Raw genomic sequence first — 21,141 nt, 5'->3', positions numbered from 1 at the left:
CACTCCCTCAGCACTGACCCTCTGACAGTGCGGCACTCCCTCAGTACTGACCCTCTGACAGTGCGGCACTCCCTCAGCACTGACCCTCTGGCAGTGCGGCACTCCCTCAGTACTGACCCTCTGACAGTGCAGCACTCCCTCAGTACTGACCCTCTGACAGAGCAAGAGCTAAATAAGTGTTACTTATCACGGCCGCAGTGAAACATTGCGAATATTTGAGGCTCAGTTTATAAAATTGCATTAACCCCGAACAATTAGTCGGTAGAATAAGTTTATTTACATTTGTAGACAATAATGTTAACAGACGTTGAAAAATAAAGTTTTACAGATGTGCAGAACATGGGAACCCTACTGCTTGATGAACGGTTGGTGGGCAGTGCGTCAGACTGACTTTTTCTTTTATTCATCCATGGGACATGGGTGTCGCTGGCTGGGCCAGCATTTATTGCCCTTCCCTAGTTGTCCTTGGAGGGCAGTTGAGAGTCAACCACGTTGCTGTGGCTCTGGAGTCTCATGTCGGCCAGACCGGGTAAGGACGGCAGATTTCCTTCCCTCAAGGACATTAGTGAGGTGGGTTTTTCCGACAATAGCTGGTAGTTGTCGCGGTCGCTGTTACTGAGGCTACTGGCGGGCGGCACGGCGGTTTAGCACTGCTGCTTCACAGCGCCAGGGACCCAGGTTCGATTCCCGGCTTGGGTCACTGTCTGTGCGGAGTCTGCACGTTCTCCCCGTGTCTGCGTGGGTTTCCTCCGGGTGCTCCGGTTTCCTCCCACAGTCCAAAAGATCTGCGGGTGAGGTGGATTGGCCATGCTAAATTGTCCCTTAGTGTCCAAAGATGTGTAGGTTAGATGGATTGGCCATGCTAAATTGTCCCTTAGTGTCCAAAGATGTGTAGGTTAGGTGGATTGGCTGTGCTAAATTGCCCCTTAGTGTCCAAAGATGTGTAGGTTAGGTGGATTGGCCATGCTAAATTGCCCCTTAGTGTCCAAAGATAGAACATAGAACAGTACAGCACAGAACAGGCCCTTCGGCCCACGATGTTGTGCCGAGCTTTATCTGAAACCAAGATCAAGCTATCCCACTCCCTATCATCCTGGTGTGCTCCATGTGCCTATCCAATAACCGCTTAAATGTTCCGAAAGTGTCTGACTCCACTATCACTGCAGGCAGTCCATTCCACACCCCAACCACTCTCTGCGTAAAGAACCTACCTCTGATATCCTTCCTGTATCTCCCACCACGAACCCTATAGTTATGCCCCCTTGTAATAGCTCCACCCACCCGAGGAAATAGTCTTTGAACGTTCACTCTATCTATCCCCTTCATCATTTTATAAACCTCTATTAAGTCTCCCCTCAGCCTCCTCCGCTCCAGAGAGAACAGCCCTAGCTCCCTCAACCTTTCCTCATAAGACCGACCCTCCAAACCAGGCAGCATCCTGGTAAATCTCCTCTGCACTCTTTCCAGCGCTTCCACATCCTTCTTATAGTGAGGTGACCAGAATGTGCAGGTTAGGTGGATTGGCCATGCTAAATTGCCCCTCAGTGTCAGGGGGATTAGCAGGGTAAATGCAGGGGTAGTGGGGGGAGGTTACAGGGGCAGACCCTAGGTGGGATTGTTGTCGGTACAGACTCGTTGGGCCAAAGGGCCTTTTCTGTGCTGTGTGACTCTATGACATGAATACTGTGGCTACCAGAGCAGGTCAGAGGCTGGGAATCCTGCGGAGAGTAACTCACCTCCTGACTCCCCCAAAGCCTGTCCACCATCTACAAGGCACAAGTCAGGAGTGTGATGGAATACTCCCCACTTGCCTGGATGGGTGCGGCTCCAACAACACTCAAGAAGCTCGACACCATCCAGGACAAAGCAGCCCCGCTTGATTGGCACCCCATCCACAAACACTCACTCCCTCCACCACCGACGCTCAGTAGCAGCAGTGTGTACCATCTACAAGATGCACTGCAGCAACTCAACAAAGATCCTTAGACAACGGGGGTGAATCTCCCAGCCTGTTGTGCTGCTAGTGCGGAGTCCGTGTAGCGGGCTTCCCGCTGGCCACCACGGCTTCTGCATGTCACCCGCCGCTGGAACTCCAGCGTCTGATTAAAATATTTAAATTAGAATTTAAATCTAATTTTTTACACAGAGAGTGGTGGGGGCCTGGAATGCGCTGCCAAGTAGGATGGTGGAGGCAGACACGCTGACATCGTTTAAGACTTACCTGGATAGTCACATGAGCAGCCTGGGAATGGAGGGATACAAACGAATGGTCTAGTTGGACTAATGAGCGGCACAGGCTTGGAGGGCCGAAGGGCCTGTTTCCTGTGCTGTACTGTTCTTTGTTCTTTGTTCTAATTCGCGGACCCCAGAACTGAAGTCTCCAGGACCGCTAGCCTTCCCTCCTCTTGCCAGGAGTGTTTCACCCCAGTGAGGATTACAACAGCTCCCCGCTCGGGGGGAATTGGTGTCCAGACCCCACTGGAGTGAAGGAGGTACCCCCAGGAGTTTGGGGGTACGGGGGGTGTCCCCTGATCATTGCCAGCCTGGCACCCCGGCATTGCCATGGGGCAAAGCGACAATGACCAGGGGGCACCTTGGCACTGCCCACCGGGCACCAGGCAGTGCCAAAGTGGCGTGGCCAGAGGGCGCATTCACAATGGCCCGCTCAGCGCAATGCTGCCAACCTCTCCAGCGGGAATAGGCCCCGTCCACTGATTTGCAGCCTGAATCTCGCTGGGGCACTCTGCAGTGCACAGAACGCGGGAGATTCATTTTGAAAATCCCGCTGAATGAAGCAGCGGGATTCACTCCAGTTTTCCCGTGAATCCGAAACTTATTTTAGGAGAGAATCCCAGCCAATCACACAAACAGAATGTGTTCTTTGACAATTAGCAGCCAACACTGCCATCTGGTGGCCACAACCATTTTAACAGGGACAAGAGAACATGAAAGGCAGAGAGTGGAATTCTGTCTGGAAATAGTTTGAATAAGATTGATGGCAAAACAAGAATAACAAAAAGCAAGCAGAAGTGTGCAAATGGACGATATTTTTTCCTGTTTTTCTTATACGGTTGATCTGATCCCAATATGGATTGCATAAAAGAGATGTCCCGTGTCCAGGAACTCAAACACTCTCTCCGAGACTCTGCTCCCATCCTTTGCAACAGTTGCGAGGAATCCAGGTGCTATAGAAATGCGGGGAGATCTTCTACCGCCTCTCGAGAGGGCAGTGTCTCAGTTTAATACCTCATCCAACAGATGGCAGCTCTGGCAGTGCGGCACTCCCTCAGTACTGACCCTCTGACAGTGCGGCACTCCCTCAGCACTGACCCTCTGACAGTGCGGCACTCCCTCAGTACTGACCCTCTGACAGTGCGGCACTCCCTCAGTACTGACCCTCTGACAGTGCAGCACTCCCTCAGTACTGACCCTCTGACAGTGCGGCACTCCCTCAGTACTGACCCTCTGACAGTGCGGCACTCCCTCAGTACTGACCCTCTGACAGTGCGGCACTCCCTCAGTACTGACCCTCTGACAGTGCGGCACTCCCTCAGTACTGACCCTCTGACAGTGCGGCACTCCCTCAGTACTGACCCTCTGACAGTGCGGCACTCCCTCAGTACTGACCCTCTGACAGTGCGGCACTCCCTCAGGACTGACCCTCTGACAGTGCGGCACTCCCTCAGCACTGACCCTCTGACAGTGCGGCACTCCCTCAGTACTGACCCTCTGACAGTGCGGCACTCCCTCAGTACTGACCCTCTGACAGTGCGGCACTCCCTCAGTACTGACCCTCTGACAGTGCAGCACTCCCTCAGTACTGACCCTCTGACAGTGCGGCACTCCCTCAGTACTGACCCTCTGACAGTGCGGCACTCCCTCAGTACTGACCCTCTGACAGTGCAGCACTCCCTCAGTACTGACCCTCTGACAGTGCGGCACTCCCTCAGTACTGACCCTCTGACAGTGCGGCACTCCCTCAGTACTGACCCTCTGACAGTGCTGCACTCCCTCAGTACTGACCCTCTGACAGTGCAGCACTCCCTCAGTACTGACCCTCTGACAGTGCGGCACTCCCTCAGTACTGACCCTCTGACAGTGCGGCACTCCCTTAGTACTGACCCTCTGACAGTGCGGCACTCCCTCAGTACTGACCCTCTGACAGTGCGGCACTCCCTCAGTACTGACCCTCTGACAGTGCAGCACTCCCTCAGTACTGACCCTCTGACAGTGCAGCACTCCCTCAGTACTGACTCTCTGACAGTGCGGCACTCCCTCAGTCCTGACCCTCTGACAGTGCAGCACTCCCTCAGCACTGACCCTCTGACAGTGCAGCACTCCCTCAGTACTGACCCTCTGACAGTGCAGCACTCCCTCAGTCCTGACTCTCTGACAGTGCAGCACTCCCTCAGTACTGACCCTCTGACAGTGCAGCACTCCCTCAGTCCTGACTCTCTGACAGTGCAGCACTCCCTCAGTACTGACCCTCTGACAGTGCAGCACTCCCTCAGTCCTGACTCTCTGACAGTGCAGCACTCCCTCAGTACTGACCCTCTGACAGTGCGGCACTCCCTCAGTACTGACCCTCTGACAGTGCAGCACTCCCTCAGTCCTGACTCTCTGACAGTGCAGCACTCCCTCAGTCCTGACTCTCTGACAGTGCAGCACTCCCTCAGTACTGACCCTCTGACAGTGCAGCACTCCCTCAGTACTGACCCTCTGACAGTGCAGCACTCCCTCAGTCCTGACTCTCTGACAGTGCGGCACTCCCTCAGTCCTGACCCTCTGACAGTGCAGCACTCCCTCAGTACTGACCCTCTGACAGTGCAGCACTCCCTCAGTACTGACCCTCTGACAGTGCAGCACTCCCTCAGTCCTGACTCTCTGACAGTGCGGCACTCCCTCAGTCCTGACCCTCTGACAGTGCAGCACTCCCTCAGTACTGACCCTCTGACAGTGCAGCACTCCCTCAGTCCTGACTCTCTGACAGTGCAGCACTCCCTCAGTACTGACCCTCTGACAGTGCGGCACTCCCTCAGTACTGACCCTCTGACAGTGCAGCACTCCCTCAGTCCTGACCCTCTGACAGAGCAAGAGCTAAATAAGTGTTACTTATCACGGCCGCAGTGAAACATTGCGAATATTTGAGGCTCAGTTTATAAAATTGCATTAACCCCGAACAATTAGTCGGTAGAATAAGTTTATTTACATTTGTAGACAATAATGTTAACAGACGTTGAAAAATAAAGTTTTACAGATGTGCAGAACATGGGAACCCTACTGCTTGATGAACGGTTGGTGGGCAGTGCGTCAGACTGACTTTTTCTTTTATTCATCCATGGGACATGGGTGTCGCTGGCTGGTCCAGCATTTATTGCCCTTCCCTAGTTGTCCTTGGAGGGCAGTTGAGAGTCAACCACGTTGCTGTGGCTCTGGAGTCTCATGTCGGCCAGACCGGGTAAGGACGGCAGATTTCCTTCCAAGGACATTAGTGAGGTGGGTTTTTCCGACAATAGCTGGTAGTTGTCGCGGTCGCTGTTACTGAGGCTACTGGCGGGCGGCACGGCGGTTTAGCACTGCTGCCTCACAGCGCCAGGGACCCGGGTTCAATTCCGGCATTGGGTCACTGTCTGTGTGGAGTCTGCACGTTCTCCCCGTGTCTGCGTGGGTTTCCTCCAGGTGCTCCGGTTTCCTCCCACAGTCCGAAAGATGTGCGGGTGAGGTGGATTGGCCATTCTAAATTGCCCCTTAATGTCCCAAGATGTGCAGGTTAGGGGGATTGGCCATGCTAAATTGTCCCTTAGTGTCCAAAGATGTGCAGTTAGACGTATTAGGTGAGTGGGCTTATGGGGATCGGTCCTCGGTAAGACACCCTCTGTGAGTTGGTGCAGACTCGATGGGCTGAATGGCCTCTTCTGCACTGTAGGGATTCTATGAATCTTTTCAATTCCAGATTTATGAATTGAATTTAAATTCCTTTTGGGATTTGAAACCATGTTCCCCCACCGCACCCCACCCCCCCCCCAAGACCATCAGCCTCTGGGTTACGAGTCCAGTGTCAATACCACTGCGCCACTGTCCCCCCGCCGCACTGTCGATGCGTTCTGCTCCCTCTGAACCTGGTTTCAATCCACCGTGCCGCGCTGATCCTGGCTGGTTGACGTGTCCTCCAGTGACGGGCGCAGGTGACGGGCGCAGGCGGCGGGCAAGGGGCTGCCTACGACGGGAAGCTGGGCAGCGGGAAGAAACGGGAGATTCTGTACAACGAGGACTTGGAGGCGTCTGGCTCGCTGCTCCTTCGGAACGGGATGTCCGGCTGCGGCTGGTCCCTGGACAAGGCCTCCTCGAGGATCTGCGGGAGACACACAGCGGAGGGGGAACACCCCAGGAACGTGTCAGTCACTCCGAGAATAAACATCCACCCCCCCACCCCCCCCCTCATCAGTACATCGCTGGCTGCAAAACATTGCATTTTATTCCCAGAAACTCCCCGGGGGGCGGCGGGGGGTGGGGGGCTAAAGGAGGAGGCCATTCAGCCCCTCAACCTCTTGGGCACCCAGGCTGGGACTGGCAATACAGAGCAAGTCTGTCACACTCAACACCATTTTCTTAAAAAAAAAGATGTTCTCATGTTGGGTGGATTGGCCGTGCTAAATTGTTCCTTAGTGTCCAAAGATGTGCAGGTTAGGGGGATTGGCCATGCTAAATTGTCCCTTAGTGTCCAAAGATGTGTAGTTTAGGTGGATTGGCCATGCTAAATTGCCCATGAGTGTCCAAAGATGTGTAGGTTAGGTGGATTGGCCATGCTAAATTGCCCCTTAGTGTCCAAAGATGTGTAGGTTAGGTGGATTGGCCATGCTAAATTGTCCATGAGTGTCCAAAGATGTGTAGGTTAGGTGGATTGGCCATGCTAAATTGCCCACGAGTGTCCAAAGATGTGCGGGTTAGGTGGGTTGGCCATGCTAAATTGACCATGAGTGTCCAAAGATGTGTAGGTTAGGGGGATTGGCCATACTAAATTGCCCCTTAGTGTCCCAACTGGGTTAGCACTGCTGCCTCACAACGCCAGGGACCCGGGTTCAAATCCCAGTTTGGGTCACTGTCTGAGTGGAGTCTGCACGTTCTCCCCATGTCTGCGTGGGTTTCCTCCGGGTGCTCCGGTTTCCTCCCACAGTCTGAAAGACGTGCTGGTTAGGTGCTAAATTCTCCCTCAGTGTAACCCGAACAGGAGTGTGGCGACTGGGGGATTTTCACAGATGATCACCCCTCCACCAGAAGGACGTGGAAGCTTTGGTGAGAGTGTAAAGAAGGTTCACCAGGATGTTGCCGGGTCTCGAGGGTGTCGGCTATGAGGAGAGGTTGAATAAACTAGGATTGTTTTCACTGGAAAGACGGAGGCTGAGGGGAGACCTGATAGAGGGTCTACAAAATGATGAGAGGCACAGACAGGGTGGATGGTCAGAGGCTTTTCCCCAGGGTGGAAGTGTCAATTCCAAGGGGGGCAAAGGTTCAAGGGGGAAAGTTTAAGGGAGATGTGCGGGGGGGAGGTTTTTCACGCAGAGAGTGGTGGGTGTCTGGAACGCGCTGCCAGAGGAGGTGGTGGAAGCAGGAACATTAGCAACATTTAAGAGGCATCGGGATGGGTCCATGAATAGGGAGGGAATGGAGGGATACGGACTGAGTAAGGACAGATTTAATTAGGGCATCATGATCGGCACGGGCTTGGAGGGCCGAAGGGCCTCTTCCTGTGCTGGACGTTTCTTTGTTCTTGGTCTAAGTTGGGACCGTTCTTGGAGGAGAGGTGGTTGAGAGGAGGTTAGATGGAAGTGTTCAAAACTGTGAGGGGTTTAGACAGAGTGGAGAGGGAGAGATTGCTGAGACTGTGAAAGATTGAGAATTAGAGGGAAACAGATTTGAGGCAATTGGTAAAAGCAGCAAGGGAGACATGAGGAAAGATATCTTCAGTGAGTGGTTAGGACGCGGAATGCACTGTCCGAGAGTGCGGTGGAGACAGATCCAATCGAAGCTTTCGAAAGGGGAATTGGATCGTTAACTGAAGATTTCCAGGGGAAATGGAGGGGGGATGGGTTAGCAGAGGGCCGGGATATGATGGGCTGAATGGCCACCTTCTGTGCTGCACCCATTCTCGGGTGTCGGATGGGGTTACAGATACAGGGAAGGGTCATTCAGGGATCTGCGCAACAAGGGTGGGAACTCGAGGATTTAAACATGGCCGGACTCGGAGACAGAGCAGGTCAGTGATGGGCAAACGGCGCGAGTTTGGATTACAGGCAGCTGGGGTTGACTGAGGGAGGACAGCGGGAGCCCCCGGATCTGGGAGCCTCTGCGTAACGGTCACCTCTTTCCGGGACACCAGGCGGTTTCTCCATTCCTTCAGTTCCATCGTGTGCTCCTCATCCAGAGTTTTCAGCTTCTCTTTCTCACCGGCGACCAAAAGGTTCAGTTTCTCGCTCTGGGAAAAGCGGACAAAAGAATTGGATCAGCTCAGTGCCAGTCTGGCTCAGACCCCAGTTGACACGTGACACACGGTCCCCAGTTGACACGTGACACACGGTCCCCAGTTGACACGTGACACACGGTCCCCAGTTTACACGTGACACACGGTCCCCAGTTTACACGTGACACACGGTCCCCAGTTTACACGTGACACACGGTCCCCAGTTTACACGTGACACACGGTCCCCAGTTTACACGTGACACACGGTCCCCAGTTTACACGTGACACACGGTCCCCAGTTGACACGTGACACACGGTCCCCAGTTGACACGTGACACACGGTCTCCAGTTGACACGTGACACACGGTCCCCAGTTGACACGTGACACACGGTCCCCAGTTTACACGTGACACACGGTCCCCAGTTTACACGTGACACACGATCTCCAGTTTACACGTGACACACGGTCCCCAGTTTACACGTGACACATGGTCTCCAGTTTACACGTGACACACGGTCTCCAGTTTACACGTGACACACGGTCCCCAGTTTACACGTGACACATGGTCCCCAGTTTACACGTGACACACGGTCTCCAGTTTACACGTGACACACGGTCCCCAGTTTACACGTGACACACGGTCTCCAATTGACACGTGACACACGGTCCCCAGTTGACACGTGACACACGGTCCCCAGTTGACACGTGACACACGGTCCCCAGTTGACACGTGACACACGGTCCCCAGTTGACACGTGACACACGGTCCCCAGTTGACACGTGACACACGATCTCCAGTTTACACGTGACACACGATCTCCAGTTTACACGTGACACACGGTCCCCAGTTTACACGTGACACATGGTCTCCAGTTTACACGTGACACACGGTCCCCAGTTTACACGTGACACACGGTCCCCAGTTTACACGTGACACACGGTCCCCAGTTTACACGTGACACACGGTCCCCAGTTTACACGTGACACACGGTCCCCAGTTTACACGTGACACACGGTCTCCAGTTTACACGTGACACACGGTCCCCAGTTTACACGTGACACACGATCTCCAGTTTACACGTGACACACGGTCCCCAGTTTACATGTGACACATGGGGCCCGATTTTACCATTGGTAAATGTGGTAAAGTCGTGTGAGAGGCCATTAAGGGGGACAGTGATGTGTGTGGGTAGTGGAGGGGGTGGATAAGGGGGACAGCGATGTGTGTGGGTAGTGGGGGGTGGATAAGGGGGACAGTGATGTGTGTGGGTAGTGGGAGGGTGGATAAGGGGGACAGTGATGTGTGTGGGTAGTGGGGGGGGGGTGGATAAGGGGGACAGTGATGTGTGTGGGTAGTGGGGGGGTGGATAAGGGAACAGTGATGTGTGTGGGTAGTGGGGGGGGTGGATAAGGGGGACAGTGATGTGTGTGGGTAGTGGGGGGGTGGATAAGGGGACAGTGATGTGTGTGGGTAGTGGGGGGGGTGGATAAGGGGGACAGTGATGTGTGTGGGTAGTGGGGGGGTGGATAAGGGGGACAGTGATGTGTGTGGGTCGTGTGGGGGGAGGATGAGGGGGACAGTGATGTGTGGGGGTAGTGGGGGGGTGGATGAGGGGGACAGTGATGTGTGTGGGTAGTGGGGGGGGGGTGGATAAGGGGGACAGTGATGTGTGTGGGTAGTGGGGGGAGGTGGATAAGGGGGACAGTGATGTGTGTGGGTAGTGGGGGGGGTGGATAAGGGGGACAGTGATGTGTGTGGGTAGTGGGGCGGTGGATAAGGGGGACAGTGGTGTGTGGGGGTAGTGGGGGGGTGGATAAGGGGGACAGTGATGTGTGTGGGTAGTGGGGGGGTGGATAAGGGGGACAGCGATGTGTGTGGGTAGTGGGGGGGTGGATAAGGGGGACAATGATGTGTGTGGGTAGTGGGGGGGTGGATAAGGGGGACAGTGATGTGTGTGGGTAGTGGGGGGGTGGATAAGGGGGACAGTGATGTGTGTGGGTAGTGGGGAGGTGGATAAGGGGGACAGTGATGTGTGTGGGTAGTGGGGGGGGGGTGGATAAGGGGGACAGCGATGTGTGTGGGTAGTGGGGGGGTGGATAAGGGGGACAGTGATGTGTGTGGGTAGTGGGGGGTGGATAAGGGGGACAGTGATGTGTGTGGGTAGTGGGGGGTGGATAAGGGGGACAGTGATGTGTGTGGGTAGTGGGGGGTGGATAAGGGGGACAGTGATGTGTGTGGGTGGGGGGGGGGGTGGATAAGGGGGACAGTGATGTGTGTGGGTGGGGGGGGGGGGTGGATAAGGGGGACAGTGATGTGTGTGGGTAGTGGGGGGTGGATAAGGGGGACAGTGATGTGTGTGGGTAGTGGGGGGTGGATAAGGGGGACAGTGATGTGTGTGGGTAGGGGGGGGGGGTGGATAAGGGGGACAGTGATGTGTGTTGGTAGTGGGGGGTGGATAAGGGGGACAGTGATGTGTGTGGGTAGTGGGGGGGGGATAAGGGGGACAGTGATGTGTGTGGGTAGGGGGGTGGATAAGGGGGACAGTGATGTGTGTGGGGACCATCACTCCCACGTTTTGCTCTCGATCCGTTTTCTCCGCTCTCTGCGTCCCGGGAGCGATCTGACACGGATCCGCTTTTTCAAATGTTTTTCGAACTGCGCATGCGCGGTTCAGAACTCCGATCGTTCCGGCCACACTAAGACCCGCCCACAGCGCGAATGGGACCCGAGATTTTTTTTCCAGGCTGGGTGCGTGTGGGGGGCCCCTGAAAGCAGATTCCCAAGTCGGATCTGAACTACACCCAGATTCAGCACTTAGAATGACAATGTTAAAATCAGGCCCATGGACACTCGTTTACATGTGACACACTTCCCAGTTTACACGTGACATACGGTCTCCAGGTTACATGTGACACACGGTTCCCCAGTTTACATGTGACACGTGGTTCTCCAGTTTACATGTGACACACTTCCCAGTTTACATGTGACACACGGTCCCCAGGTTACATGTGACACGCGGTTCCCCAGTTTACATGTGACACGTGGTTCCCCAGTTTACATGTGACACACGGTCCCCAGGTTACATGTGACACGCGGTTCCCCAGTTTACATGTGACACGCGGTTCCCCAGTTTACATGTGACACGTGGTTCCCCAGTTTACATGTGACACGTGGTTCCCCAGTTTACATGTGACACACGGTCCCCAGGTTATACCTGACACACAAACCCCAGTGTACATGTGACACGTGGTTCCCCAGTTTACATGTGACACACGGTCCCCAGGTTACATGTGACACGCGGTTCCCCAGTTTACATGTGACACACGGTCCCCAGGTTATACCTGACACACAAACCCCAGTGTACATGTGACACGTGGTTCCCCAGTTTACATGTGACACACGGTCCCCAGGTTACATGTGACACGTGGTTCCCCAGTTTACATGTGACACACGGTCCCCAGGTTATACCTGACACACAAACCCCAGTGTACATGTGACACGTGGTTCCCCAGTTTACATGTGACACACGGTCCCCAGGTTACATGTGACACGTGGTTCCCCAGTTTACATGTGACACACGGTCCCCAGTTTACATGTGACACGCAGTTCCCCAGTTTACACGTGACACACGGTCCCCAGGTTATACCTGACACACAAACCCCAGTGTACATGTGACACACGGTTGCGAGTTTACACATGACACGCGGTTCCCCAGTTTTGGAGAGGGTGCGGGATTAGGTGGGACCCTCCGTCCGCGATTCCCTCCCCGCTCACCCGGAGTTTCCCAAATTCCCGGGAGCTCCCAAGCCCTGGAGGGAGGTGAATGTTAACTCCGCGGGGAGTGTGATCCTTCGGGGAGAGGAATCTTTCGCAGCTGGTGCTGTCACTGGGTTGGTGAGCCAGACGGGTGGCGTGGGTGCCCGTTTAGGGATTTGACACGGGGGAGGGGGGCGGGCGGGGAGGGGGGAGGAGCAGCAGAGAGGGTGTTTCCTCCTGTGGGAGAATTGGAGAGGGAGGCGAGGGGAGCGTTCCCTCTCTCGGCCTCGGGTGGAGAGTTACCTGAAGCTGCTGTAACTCCGCCATGTTGCCGTCACACTGCCTCTGCAACTCCTTAAGGTGGGCTTCGTGCTTTAGCTGCTGCCGTTGTCGTTCCTCCTTCTGTCGGACCTCCTCCTGGGCTAAAAACTGCAGGGGGGGGGGGGGGGGGGGGGGGGGAGGGAGGCAAAAAAAAATTATTATTTATTCATCCGTGGGTCCCGGGCGTCGCTGGCTGGGCCCAGCATTCATTGCCCATCCCTAGTTGCCCCTTGAGAAGGTGGTGGTGAGCCGCCATCTTGAATCGCTGCAGTCCACGTGCTGTGGGTTGACCCACAATGCCGTTAGGGAGGGCATTCCAGGATTTTGACCCAGCGACTGCGAAGGAACGGCCGATATATTTCCAAGTCAGGATGGTGAGTGGCTCGGAGGGGAACTTGCAGGTGGTGGTGTTCCCCATGTGTCTGCTGCCCTTGTCCTTCTAGATGGTAGAGGTTGTGGGTTTGGAAGGTGCTGTCTAAGGATGAGTTGCTGCAGTGCATCTTGTAGATGGTCCACACTGCTGCTACTGAGCGTCGGTGGTGGAGGGAGTGAGTGTTTGTGGATGGGGTGCCAATCAAGCGGGGCTGCTTTGTCCTGGATGGTGTCGAGCTTCTTGAGTGTTGTTGGAGCCGCACCCATCCAGGCAAGTGGGGAGTATTCCATCACACTCCTGACTTGTGCCTTGTAGATGGTGGACAGGCTTTGGGGGGAGTCAGGAGGTGAGTTACTCTCCGCAGGATTCCCAGCCTCTGACCTGCTCTGGGAGCCACTGTGTTTATGTGGCTGGGTCCAGCTCAGTTTCTGGTCAATGGAAACACCCAGGATGTTGACATAACAACATAAAAAGTTGGCTAGGCCACATTTGGAATACTGTGTCCAATTCTGGTCACTGCACTACCAGAAGGATATGGAGGCTTTGGAGGGAGTACAGAAAAGGTTTACCAGGATGTTGCCTGGTATGGAGGGTATTAGCTATGAGGAGAGATTGAATAAACTGGGATTGTTCTCCCTGGAAAGACGGAGGCTGGGGAGGCGACCTGATAGAAGTTTATAAAATTATGAGGGGTATAGATAGGGTGAATAGTTGGAAGCTTTTTCCCAGGGCAGAAATGACAATTACAAGGGGGCACAAGTTCAGGATAAGGGGGGAAAGGTTCAGTGGAGATGTGCGGGGGGGAAGTTTTTTACACAGAGGGTGGTGGGGGCCTGGAATGCACTGCCCAGTGAGGTGGTTGAGGCAGATACATAATTGACATTTTAGACACTTGTCGGGATAGAGACATGAACAGGTGGGGAATAGAGGGATACAGGCGGTTGGTCTAGATAGGACAATGTGATCGGCGCAGGCTCGGAGGGCCAAAGGGCCTGTTCCTGTGCTGTACTGTTCTTTATTCTCAGCTCTGCGAGCCAGCTCCGCCATTGAATACAATCATAGCGGATCTGATTCTGATCTTAACTCCACTCTTAACCCCAAGGGTGGCACAGTGGGTTAGCACTGCTGCCTCTCAGCGCCAGGGACCCGGGTTCGATTCCCAGCTCGGGTGACTGTGCAAACTCTGCACATTCTCCCCGTGTCTGCGTGGGTTTCCTCCGGGCGCTCCGGTTTCCCCCCACCGTCCGAAAGACGTGCTGGTTAGGGTGCTAAATTCTCCCTCAGTGTCACCCGAACAGGAGTGTGGCGACTAGGGGATTTTCACAGTAACTTCATTGCAGTGTTAATGTAAGCCTACTTTTGACACTAATAAATAAACTTAAAACTTTAAGTGCTGGAAAATGGGATTAGAATAGTTGGGTGGTTTGTCTTTGACACGATGGGCTGAAGGGCCTTTTTCTGTCCTGTAGACCTCGAAGACTCTATACTCCATCCCCAGGGCAACATTTTGTCTTCCCAATGACTTCCTGTACGTGGCTGCTAACTATTCATGAGGGAAGACTATTCATAGGGTGACACAGTGGCACAGTGGTTAGCACTGCTGCCTCACAGCGCCAGGGACCCGGGTTCGATTCCCGGCTTGGGTCACTGTCTGTGCGGAGTCTGCACATTCTCCCCGTGTCTGCATGGGTTTCCTCCGGATGCTCCGCTTTCCTCCCACAGTCCGAAAGATGTGCTGGTTAGGAAGTTTTCCCTCAGTGTAACCCGAACAGGTGCCGGAGTGTGGCGACTAGGGGGTTTTCACAGTAACTTCATTGCAGTGTTAATAAATAAACTTACATTAAAAGTTGGGAAATGTATCAGTGGTGTATTTCGCACAGTGGTATTGTAAAGTTAAAGTAAAGTTTATTTATTAGTGTCACAAGTAGGTTTACACATTAACACTGCAATGAAGTTACTGTGAAAATCCCCTAGTTGTCACACCCCTGTTCGGGTTGCACTGAGGGAGAATTTAGCACCTAACCAACACGTCTTTCGGAGCGTGGGAGGAAACCGGAGCACCCGGTGGAAACCCACGCAGACACGGGGAGAACGTGCAGACTCCACACAGACAGTGACCCAAGCCGGGAATCGAACCCGGGTCCCTGGCGCTGTGAGGCAGCAGTGCTAACCCACTGTGCCACCCACACTGACCGTCACAAAGGGATAGCTGACCTGTTTGATGAGCTCCCTCTGCTCCAGGGAGCCGACGGCCCTGATCTTCAGGCTTTGCTTGAAGATGTTGAGGCGGGCCTTGCTGTCAGCGCGCTGCGCCTTGGGCATTCGGCCCCTCTCCTGCGCCTGCTGGCCCCGCAGGTCCTCGAGGAGGCTGCCGTGGTGGTGGGTCATCCTCTCCGTCTCCTGCGAGGGGAAAGGAAGCTCTTTAATCCGAGGGAATCCGATGGTAGGACAGTCAGGAGAAGATTTTTTTTTTAGTCCATTTGTGGGACATGGGCGTCGCTGGCTGGGCCCAGCATTTATTGCCCATCCCTAGTTGCCCCTTGGAGGGTAGTTGAGAGTCAACCACATTGCTGTGGCTCTGGAGTCACATGTAGGCCAGACCGGGTAAGGACGGCAGATTTCCTTCCCTAAAGGGAACCAGATGGATTTTTCCGACAATGGGTCATCAGTAGATTCTTAATTCCAGATATTTTTTATTGAATTCAAATTCCACCATCTGCCGTGACGGGATTCGAACCCGGGGCCCCAGAACATTAGCTGAGTTTCTGGATTAATCGTCTTGTGATAACACCTCTAGGCCATCGCCTGCCCTCGGGAACAATCTGGGGCTTTTATAGAAACATAGAAACTAGAATCAGGAGGAGGCCATTCAGCCCTTCGAGCCTGCTCCACCATTCATTTTGATCACGGCTGATCATCAAATTCAATATCCTGATACCCCCCTTCCCCCCATATCCCTCGATCCCTTCAGTCCCAGAGCGAAATCTAATTCCTTCCTGAAATCACACAACGTTTTGGCCTCAACTACTTTCTGTGGGAGTGAATTCCACACATTCACCACCCTCTGGGCCCACCAGTCGTGGGAATCGGAGCGGGTGAGGGGAGGGCAATGGAAAGGTTCGTTGATCTTGGGCAAGATTTTACGGTTTCGGGACGAGTGAGGCCGTAAAATCCCACCCATAGACTTTCCCAATTCCCTCTTCAGTGTCCCAGCTGTCCCCATTGATAGGGAAGGCTATGGCCTCGGGGTATTATCACGAGATTGTCCAGAAACTCAGCTAATGTTCTGGGGACCCGGGTTCGAATCCCGACACGGCAGATGGTGGAATTTGAATTCAATAAAAAATAAATTGGAATTAAGAATCTACTGATGACCATGAAACCGTTGTCGATTGTCGGAAAAACCCATCTGGTTCACTAATGTCCTTTAGGGAAGGAAATCTGCCGTCCTTACCCAGTCTGGCCTACATGTGACTCCAGAGCCACAGCAATGTGGTTGACTCTCAACTGCCCTCCAAGGGCAACTAGGGATGGGCAATAAATGCTGGCCCAGCCAGCGACGCCCATGTCCCACGGGTGAATACAAGAAAACAAATTAAACCAATTGAACAGAATAAGTAAAGGGTCTCTTAAAGGGACGTTCTATCAACTCGCACACACACTCGCACACACACTCGCACACACACTCGCACACACACTCGCACACACACTCGCACACACACTCGCACACACACTCGCACACACACTCGCACACACACTCGCACACACACTCGCACACACACTCGCACACACACTCGCACACACACTCGCACACACACTCGCACACACACTCGCACACACATGCAGACGCACTCACGCTCTCACAGACATGGAGAGACCGGAACATATGCAGATACACACACAAACACACATGCACTGTCTCAGACACACATGCACCATCTCAGACACAAATGCACCGTCTCAGACACAAGCACACCGTCTGGGACACACATGCACCGTCTCAGACACAAGCCCACTGTCTGGGACACACATGCACCGTGTGTGACACACTCTCAGTTCAGTGTAAAGCTCAGGCACACGCACCTTCTCATGCCTCCTCAGTAGTAGCTGTCTCTGCAGGGAGCACTGTTCCTTCACCTGCTGCTTGAACAGGTGATATTTCTCCTGTAGGTGTCGCTGCTCCACATCCCAGACCGCCGATTCCCGGTCTAATGAGGAGACACAGAGGAGGAGACATGACACAGACCAACCAGACAGCCAAACATGTCAACTTGTCGCATCGCAGAGGCCTGGGAAAAGCTCCCAGGACACAGAGTCAGAGGTTTCCAGCACGGAAACAGACCCTGCGCCCAACTTGTCCATGACGCCCTTCTTTTTAACCATTAAGATTAGGTAGATTGGCCATGCTAAATTGCCCCTCGGTGTCCAAAGATGTGCGGGTTAGGTGGATTGGCCATGGTAAATTGCCCCTCGGTGTCCAAAGATGTGCGGGTTAGGTGGATTGGCCATGGTAAATTGCCCCCTTGTGTCAGGGGTCTAGCTAGGATAAATGCATGGGGTGACAGGGATAGGGTCTGGGTGGGATTGTGGTCGGTACTGACTCGATGGGCCGAATGGTCTCTTTCTGCACTGTTGGGATTCCATGATTCCATGATCATAGGAAGTTCTCACCTCTCTTCAGCTGGTGCCCCTTTGTCAGCCGTTCCGAATCCGTGGAGGATATCTTAGTCTTCCGCTCCTGAACGATCTTCTGAAGACCCTCGTTGAGCTCCTGTTGTTGTCTCTGGATGAAGTCTTGCTCCTGGGTGAGGAAGAAAGTTCTGGTATTTATAATCGCTCCTAGCGTAACCTCAGGACGTCCGCAAAGGTGGCCCTCAGTCAACCGAGGGTCCGTTTTTATTGGGAGGCCATTCCGGGTGAGGAAGGCAAATGGCTTTCATTGGAAAGGGATCAGAGTACGAAGATGAGGATGTTGAGGAAGAATATATTTGCACTGGAGGTGGCACGGTGGAAGTTCACTCAATTGGATAGAATCATAGAATTCAAAGGTGTAGAAGGAGGCCATTCGGCCCATCGAGTCTGCACCGACCACATTCCCACCCAGGCCCTATCCCCATAACCCCATGCATTTACCCTACCCCCTGACACTAAGGGGCAATTTAGCATGGCCAATCCCACTAACCTGCACATCTTTGGACACTAAGGGGCAATTTAGCATGGCCAATCCACCGAACCTGCACATCTTTCGGACTGTGGGAGGAAACCGGAGCACCCGGAGGAAACCCACGCAGACGCGGGGGAGAATGTGCAGACTCTGATAGGCAGTGATCCAATCCGGGAATTGAACCCGGGTCCCTGGCGCTGTGAGGCAGCAGTGCTAACCACTGTGCCACCCATGTGTCTACCCTATCAAGCCCCATTTTCGAGGGGCTTGACCGCGTAGCCACTGAGGGATTGAGTCCCGCTGGTCGGGGAATCTCGAACACGGGGGCTCAGGATAAGGGACTGAGATGCGGGGAAATTTCTTCACTCAGAGGGTGGTGAATCTTTGGGATTTTCTACCCCAGAGGGTTGTGGTGCTCCATCCCTGAATCCATTTTAAATCTGGGACAGACAGATTTCTGGAAGGTTTGAGTTATAAGGAGAGGCTGGATAGACTGGGACTATTTTCCCTGGAGCGTAGGAGGTTGAGGGGTGATCTTATAGAGGTCTATAAAATCATGAGGGGCAAAGATAAGGTGAATAGCCGAGGTCTTTTCCCCAGGATAGGGGAGTCCAAAACTAGAGGGCAGAGGTTAAAGGTGAGAGGGGAAAGGGGACCCGAGGGGCAACTTTTTCACCCAGAGGGTGGCGCATGTGTGGAATGAGCTGCCAGGGCAGGTGGTAGAGGCGGGTACAATGACAACATTTAAAAGACATTTGGACAGGTAAGTTTAAGTTTATTTATTAGTGTCACAAGTAGGCTTACATTAACACCGCAATGAAGTTACTGTGAAAATCCCCCCAGTCGCCACACTCCTGTTCGGGTTACACTGAGGGAGAGTATAGCACCTAACCAGCACGTCTTTTGGAGTGTGGGAGGAAACCGGAGCACCCGGAGGAAACCCACGCAGACACGGGGAGAACGTGCAGACTCCGCACAGACAGTGACCCAAGACCGGGAATCGATAAAATCGTGGCAGTTTTGGGGCTGTTTCGGTTGATAACTATGGCTACACTACAAGTTGAACTCTCCGGGTTGGCCGCCCAGTGTTCTTCTAGAGGAAGCGTGTGAACCCTCTGACACTGAACCCTGTGGGATTTTCTGTTACTATTTTTCTCCATTGCAGGAGTAGGCCATTCGGCCCCTCAACCCTGCTCCACCGTTCAATAGTTGCCCTTGGTGTTCACTTCCTTTGAGATCACAAAGGCTGGAGGTGTTGTGGATAGTGTAGAGGGATGTCAGCAGTTGCAACGAGACATAGATAAGATGCAAGTCTGGGTGGAGAAGTGGCAGATGGACTTCAACCCAGATAAGTGTGTGGTGGTTCATTTTGGAAGGTCAAATAGGATGAAAGAATATAATATTAAGGGTAAGACGCTTGGCAGTGTGGAAGATCAGAAGGATCTTGGGGTCCGGGTTCATAGGACGCTCAAAGCAGCGTCGCAGGTAGAGGCTGTGGTTAAGCAGCCGTATGGAATACTGGCCTTCATCAATAGAGGAATTGAGTTTAGAAATCGGGAGATAATGCTGCAGCTGTATAGGACCCTGGTCAGACCCCACCTGGAGTACTGTGCCCAGTTCTGGTCACCTCATTACAGAAAGGATGTGGAAGCCATAGAAAGGGTGCAGAGGAGATTTACAAGGATGTTGCCTGGATTAGGTGGCATGCCTTATGAGGATAGGTTGAGAGAGCTAGGTCTTTTCTCCTTGGAGAGGCGAAGGATAAGAGGTGACCTGATAGAGGTGTACAAGATGTTGAGGGGTATTGATAGAGTGGATTCTCAGGGCTTTTACCCAGGGCTGAAATGGTTGTCACAAGAGGTCACAGGTTTAGGGTGCTGGGGAGTAGGTACGGAGGAGATGTTCGGGGTAAGTTTTTCACTCAGAGGGTGGTGGGTGCGTGGAATCGGCTGCCGGTAGTGGTGGTGGAGGCGGATTCGATAGGGTCTTTTAAGAGACTTTTGGATAAGATCATGGAGGTTAGTAAGATAGAGGGTTATAGGTAAGCCTAGTAGGTAGGGACACGTCCGGCGCAACTTGTGGGCCAAAGGGCCTGTTTGTGCTGTAGCTTTTCTATGTTCTATGTTCCACTTGCCCACCTGCTCTCCGTATCCCATAATTCCCTGACACAACATCGGTATCCAGCACTGAAACAGGCCCTTTGGCCCAGCTCGTCCAAACCGACCAGTTTTCCTGAACTGAATTAGTCCCATTTGCCTGCGTTTGATTCATATCCCTTGATATTTCCCATCCATGTACCAGCGGTGAGCACTGCTGCCTCACAGCGCCAGGGACCCGGGTTCGATTCCCCGCTCGGGTCACTGTCTGTGTGGAGTTTGCACGCTCTCCCCGTGTCTGCGTGGGTTTCCTCCGGGTGCTCCGGTTTCCTCCCACACTCCGAAAGATGTGCGGATGAGGTGAATTGGCTGTGTAAAATTCTCCCTCAGTGTAACCCGAACAGGCGCCGGAGTGTGGCGACGAGGGGATTTTTACAGTAACTTCATTGCAGTGTTAATGTAAGCCTTACTTGTGACACTGATAAATAAACTTTAAAACTTTAAACAATGCCTGAAGCCGAAAGTTTGGGGAAGGGTCAGTGGGGTGGGACTAATTGGATAGTTCTTGCACATCCCATTCCGAAGAAGCCATGTTTGACTCAAGGCTGTAACCCTGTCCATCTCTCTCTCCCCCCACACTGTAGGTGCTGCCAGACCTGCTGGGTTTTCTGTTGGTGTCTGAGAGAGATTCTTACTTGCTTTTTGTCCTTCAGCAGTTGGCACTGCTTTGCGAACTCTTTGGCTTGTCGAGCCTTCAGGCGTTTTGCCTCATCGCGCAGTCGGGTGGCGTAGTCTTGCTCCAGTCGCTGGAGGATCTGCCTGTAGTTCCGTTCCAGCGTCTCAATCTCTTGGTCGTAATGCTGCTTCTTGTTCTATTCAGGGGTAAAGCACACCGGTACGTATACGGAGGCTCTGTGCTAACATCCCTCCTTGCGTTAACCAATCCTCTCCGCGGGCAAGTACCTCGTCAG

The 21,141-nt window shown here is 53.5% G+C and overlaps 1 protein-coding gene across 1 annotated transcript; it reads right to left on the bottom strand.

Annotated features, from left to right (window-relative positions):
• Positions 1-5,186: 5,186 nt before the first annotated feature.
• On the bottom strand, positions 5,187-21,042 carry LOC144488484 (serine/threonine-protein kinase 10-like; the record flags this gene model as incomplete). The annotated part of the gene is made up of 7 exons (XM_078206542.1): positions 5,187-6,352; positions 8,360-8,473; positions 12,520-12,645; positions 15,125-15,310; positions 16,994-17,118; positions 17,582-17,711; positions 20,866-21,042. Coding segments are annotated over 7 exons (993 nt in total), but the record flags the coding sequence as incomplete, so codon positions are not given.
• Between the last annotated feature and the right edge of the window lie 99 nt (positions 21,043-21,141).

This window comes from Mustelus asterias, unplaced genomic scaffold (genome assembly GCF_964213995.1).
Source record: "Mustelus asterias unplaced genomic scaffold, sMusAst1.hap1.1 HAP1_SCAFFOLD_1602, whole genome shotgun sequence".
NCBI lineage: Eukaryota > Metazoa > Chordata > Chondrichthyes > Carcharhiniformes > Triakidae > Mustelus > Mustelus asterias.
Note: the sequence above shows the minus strand (reverse complement) of the source record. Positions and strands in the feature narration are given on the sequence as shown.